The 6,000-nt window shown below is 34.7% G+C and overlaps 1 protein-coding gene across 2 annotated transcripts; it reads right to left on the reverse strand.

Moving 5' to 3' along the window:
* Positions 278 to 5,233, reverse strand: LOC109352599 (transcription factor EMB1444-like). 2 transcript variants are annotated; one of them, XM_019594707.1, is made up of 11 exons: positions 5,071 to 5,233; positions 4,179 to 4,510; positions 3,521 to 3,673; positions 3,110 to 3,203; positions 2,986 to 3,027; positions 2,707 to 2,766; positions 1,501 to 2,607; positions 1,310 to 1,411; positions 880 to 1,011; positions 480 to 605; positions 278 to 399 (listed from the first exon to the last, which is right to left on the reverse strand). In XM_019594707.1, exons 2-11 carry the CDS (start codon positions 4,274 to 4,276, stop codon positions 319 to 321), a joined length of 1,995 nt encoding a protein of 664 aa, XP_019450252.1. In that variant the 5' UTR covers positions 4,277 to 4,510; positions 5,071 to 5,233; the 3' UTR covers positions 278 to 318. The 2 variants fall into 2 exon arrangements, with proteins under 2 accessions (XP_019450252.1, XP_019450251.1); XM_019594706.1 differs by lacking the exon at positions 5,071 to 5,233 and having other exon boundaries at positions 4,179 to 4,648.

Consider the following 6,000-nt stretch of genomic DNA (forward strand, 5'->3'; position numbering starts at 1 on the left):
AGTATTGTTGTTTTTTATATTTCCGATCTACCAAAAAAAATGTACAACACGTTCTACTTTTCTAGCAAACACTTGTCTTTCTCTATAGCTCATAATAATGTCATATATTAGTACAAACCTGGTAGGTAAATGTGACTTTCTACTCACTCTTCCACAGCAAAAAGAACCCTTATGGAATCCTGTTTACATTTACATGTACCTTTTTATCATAAAAAACAACAAAATGCCTCAAACACAATGATTTTGCACTACTATATATTCTCATAACTTCTAGTTGAAATATATAGAACTTGCTAAAAAAAACATATAACATAACTTCTAAGAGACAGGGTTTCTTCTAAGCTGCAGAAGATGCAATAAAGGACATAAAACATCCATTCTGTGAAAACCTCTGGGAACCTGTGCATGTCAAACAAAATATATCTCAGAATGTTGCTTTAATAAAAATTATGATTAATCAATTGGGCATGTTCCTCTACCTCGACGATGAAACGAGCCCAGGCAGAACTTGAGCAATCTTCTAAAACACCTTTCAATATGGTAAGGTCCATCTTTCGGATCGCCTGAGCGATCTCCAGGAAAAGTCCATGCTCATCGCATATCATCTGTCAAAGTGGTAAGCAGTTCGATAAATGCAATTGCTGTATGATGTTTGCTTTCGAAAATTTAATAACCAAGCTCTAGTCTGCCTTAGAATGCATAGATGGTAAAGGCAGCTTAGCGCATGAGGCTTCCACTCGGTAGAGTTCGAAGAGGACAGATGTATGCAGTCTTTCTCTCGCAAGTGAAACTTTTCTAGTATTTGATACATGATCTCATGATTACAAAGTAACGGCATTACCGTTGTGTCATATTGGGTAAGGAGAAAAAACAACATACCTCTATGCGCATGTGCCCCGAGATTTCCAGATCTTCTATGAATATGGGCCATGGTAGTTCACTTTTAAAGTCAGTTGTGCTGCTCCTTTCTCGATAGCTGCCTTCGATTTTCTGTTTCTTGCACTTCAGTACCTGTATACCAACTTCTCCATTGTCAAACTTAAATAATGCTGTACCAAACAAAGTTCTATACATTTCCCTCTGTAATTGCTTTTATTGTATTTTTGGTATGTGAAGCAAACAGATTAATGTAGAAATAATCAATTCACAGATTAATGGACAAAACCAATCAAATAGTTTCATGTCATTCAAAATAGTTGTTATAAAAAGATTTCGTTGTCTTTTTCAAATGTTGTTTTAATGAAATGGAAGCATTCGACTTGTTGTGCCTAGGCAAGTCCTTTTGCATTAAAAGCTTTGCGATCCTCACCTCCTGATCCGCCAACCTTTTCAGTTTTTCGGCCTGGCTTGTTATCTTTCGTAAATGCAGCATGTGGTTTATTGTTTGTTCCAAGAGGTTGTCAATGCTACACTGCATATGGTAAGACCATAGACACAAAATTTAGATGAAACAAAAGGTCCTCTACCAAGTAGCAATGGTCGAAAAATATTAAAACTTACCCGACCGCCATCTGGAACAAGTTCCCTCAACTCCTTCATCCGGTCCATGATCATCTGTCTATCTCTTGGCCTCGACCTTTGGCTATTACCAACTTTTCCTTTTTTCTTGCTCTTGCTGGAGAGCTTTGTTCCACTAATAGGCTTCATATGGCGATAGACCTTTTCCCCTTCCGCCTCATCGATCAATATGCTTGAATTTCCATCAAAAGATGGCGATGTGAAATGGTTAGGCATGAGATTGCTTCGGACGTATGAATTTTTCACAATCATAGTGCTTTCTTCGGAATTAATGTTAGGCTGAATGGAACCAGTAAAATCTATTGGAATGGTTATAGGTGACCGAACACTGTTGGATATACTTGAAGTATCATCAGAGGCACTGTATAAATTGCTTAGAACATCATCTAAACGGTATTCCGGATCAACTTCTTTTGGAAACTCAAAACCATCAATAGGACTATTTTCTTTATTGGAAATCAAAGTTGAGATACTATATGTATCCTCGGCACAGATATATTTCGACGAAGATTTGGCTGTCTGTCTATACGCAAATGATGATCCAGGCGCTATGTGCAATTCAGACTCTGAGGGAAAAGCGAAGAAATCGTTCCAATTCTCGACATCATTATGACCAGTTTCAGTGCCTCCAAATTGTTTCTGTGTCATACTCTTACCAGAGTAAGAGCCTAATTCATTTGATGCCTCTCCGAATAATCCGACATTGTTGCCCCACTGAGAAAAAGCCAACATTTCTTCTTCGACATCATTTGTTTTCATCTCATTTTCACGTGTTCTTTTCAGTGAACTTAGCTCATTTTCTCTTGACATGTAACACTCGTCCTGAATAAAAGATGGCATCGTTGGGTTCCACCTTGTTGATCCATTTACATAGAGTGTAGTGCTACCCGAAACTTCATCTTTCAGTATACTATTTGTGATAGAAGATGATTCATCTAAGCTATCCATAATAGTATTCGTCATGGCTGAGAGTGACCAATCTTCTTGAATATTTATACCCATGTTCAAAGGCTCAGTATTTTGTCGTAGATAATGAAAGGAATGAAATTTCTCTTCGACGTTGGAAATAAATCTCAGGTCTTCAACAATCTGTAATCTCGACACGAAAACATAGCATCATTTAAGCTCTATGCACCAACTATCACAATAACATAAACACAAAATTTTGCACCAAAAACATATACGCACCGCTTCGAATGAACCAAATTGCAAGACCCCTTGTGGTAGAACTGGTACGAGCACAATCGTCTGTGAAAAAAATATTGCGACCTCATCATTTACTTGAATCGCACTCGTAAGTTACAGAAATATGATGCATGTTATGCTAATCTTAGTTGACTTGAGTAGTCACTAGCACACTGATTAGTACATAAGCACAATGCTTTATAATTTATCCAGCAATCAGAAATGGAAATTAAATCTTTTCCAGTAGCCGAAACTAAATATATGAACATAAGATATTGCTACCTTGATGCCATGTGCAAATTGAAGAAGCCATTCATCAGGACACTAGAAGAAGAAAAGATTAAAGTTATTAAGTATTTCAAAGCTGGATTGTTAACTAGTTTTACTTATATGTATTGAATTTTACCTCGGGGATTAAATTAGTGCCAAAATTACCGGTTAGATGATCCTCGCAGAATACCCAACAATGATCCCCCGAAAAAGCTATTTTACCAACAACCCTGAAAGAATGTTATCAGGTAATGTTATTGATCATCATTGTAGATTATAATAAAAAAAATGTTTCTGGTACATTGTGACATCATATGCACAAGGAATGTAATATGTTGCCGAACCACTGTTTAAATTTGCTACAATTTTCGGCATGATGGCTCGGTGAAATAGATCGAAAGCGAAAGGATTTAGCCTTCAAAACATGTTCTCATGGTCTCATCATAAGAACATCAACTTAGAATGTCTCTAATAAAAGATGATCATAGGAATCATGTGATTTGCAGCAACAAATTTAATGTATAAACTATGGAGCATAAGTCGTTACCCTTCTCCGAAACTGTATTTAAGACAAGACATTTCATTCATGAGAAGTCGAAATGAACAATATCCTAAATCATCAGCGCTGTCAGCCCCCGAACTTTCGACAACCTCATTTGTTTTCTTGTAACAATAGTATCCATTTTCCCAGGAAAAAATCCTAAACAAAGAGACTTGTGTTATAAACAACAAATCTAATCCTAAACTACTAACATAATCTCATGCAACATACTAAAATTATAAGCCAAATTATAAAGTACAAACATGCGAGGGAATAGTTTATCGATCGGATTCATTATAAGTAACATACAAGCCTAATGGTAGACATTAATTTACTCACCAACTTAATCTATAACAATTGAATAATCTCTTATGATTAAGGTGATCAAATACACCATTAACCATCACTAAGGTGCTCGATTCAAATCGGCGTAGCATTAATCTAATTTACACACTAAGATATCTATGAACATCACATAATGATAACGTTAACATAAAAGGAAAACAATTCTTCCGAGTTTTCAAAACACGGCACATAAACACAACAAAAACATGAAGTGTAAACTCCAAATTTAGTCCTAGAAAAATTATAGTATCATAATCTTTTGATTACTTAATTGAAAGTTTATTCAAAACATAAGCAACTTAAAAGCCAAATAACTTACATTGGAAAATGGTGATTAAGCTTCCAAAAAACAGCATAGTTCCACTTTGTATCATCACAAAATCCCTTCAACAACTGTGTTATAGAAATGGCTTCCATCCCTTGTATTCTCCGGAACTTCGCCAAAAATAGAGCCGAAACACAACAACAAAACTAATAACAACTTGAAAAACACACACTTGGCTTCTACTGTATGAACTCGTACCCGATTCTTTAATCCTCAATCGCGCTCTTCTTTCGATAGGTGGCCCTGTTGCATCAAGGAGTAAGAAAGCAATCATAGCTTGGCTCCCACAACCCAAAACTATGAGAAAGTATATGAATAGAGCCGTCCTGCACAATCAATGATGAACAAATGTGCTTAATAGCTCCATTTTTTGTGCTATTTGGAAACAACTTGAAGCCAAATTCTCATAAAGTGTTGTAAAAGTGACAAAAACTAAGAATTAAGCCACAAAACAGGTCAATATAGAAGAACACATCATGCAATACCAAAGCACAAGAATTTTGTTAAAAGAAACCTTTTTTATTACTGGGAAACAGAAAAATGAAGAAAAGTTAATTATGCCAATGAAAAGCTCTCAACTACAACATGTTCATTTGAGATTGATTGAAAACCCCATTTCTCATTTTTTTGGGTACTAATCTCTTTTGTGGTGCGTAACTACCCAACAAGTGTCGCTCCCAAGAATCGAACCCTTGAACTTTTAGGTATCTTGGGTATCTAACGAGACTTTATACTACTAGACCAACGCATTGTTGGTACCCCGTTTCTCATTTAAGTGAAAGTAATTGAAAACAACTAATTTTTTTTTTTTTTAGTTCTTGCTCCATTTTCTCAGCTTCCAAACAACACTTATTTAACAAGTAACAAACAATCTTGTACTGCTTACCACAAACTAGAGCCAAATGATATTTCTTTCTGCTCAAGATTTTGATGAATATTCCAAATCCAAATCCAAAGGAAGTTATAATAAAAGTTGTTAAAAGAGAAAGAGGAGTAGCACTTTCAAAAAAAAGTCTACAAAAACAACATAACAGCACATACACATAACCCTTCATATATATATATATATATATATCAATGATGGATTCTTCACAATGATCCCTACAACTACTAGTACTATTTTACTTCTTCCACGGACTTGAAAGTGATTCAAAACTGAATTTGACAATGGGGTGATGAATGTGGAATGTGGGTCCTACAGACAAAGACAGAGACAGAGACTGTCATAGAATCTGTCTTATCATTCTTCAACTCAGTTTGAAGTGACTGAAAAAACCCATTATTTTACACTTCTTATCTTATGACACTGTCAGTAAATTATTCATCATTGATTTATTAAACACCATTGATTATCAGACAAATGTAATACAAATCAATGGTGGGTGATGTAATGTGAAATTATACAAACTAGTTAGCCTTTTCAAAACCTACACAAACTATCCCTAGTTATACATATACATTGCAACTATCCTGGTATGAGATAAGTGTAATTTCTTTAAACAAAAAGTAGTGACGAATGTAATTAAGTCAAACAAAACATGATATAGTAGAGATAACTCCAAATAGTAAAAATTTGATGTATATTCATTCTGTTTTATTTGTTACAAACTACATAACGAGTTATTTAAATTACTCTCGTATTATATTGTAACTAACCAAAATAATGAATAGACATTAATTCTTATACTATTTGGACGTGTCTTCATAGTGTATAATATTTTGTTTGACTTAATTACACTTGTCACTATTTTTGTTTAAGAAATTACACTTATCTATCCTACAAGGGTAGTTACTATAATATATAGTATATAATATA

Source organism: Lupinus angustifolius, chromosome LG07, assembly GCF_001865875.1.
Source record: "Lupinus angustifolius cultivar Tanjil chromosome LG07, LupAngTanjil_v1.0, whole genome shotgun sequence".
Lineage (NCBI taxonomy): Eukaryota > Viridiplantae > Streptophyta > Magnoliopsida > Fabales > Fabaceae > Lupinus > Lupinus angustifolius.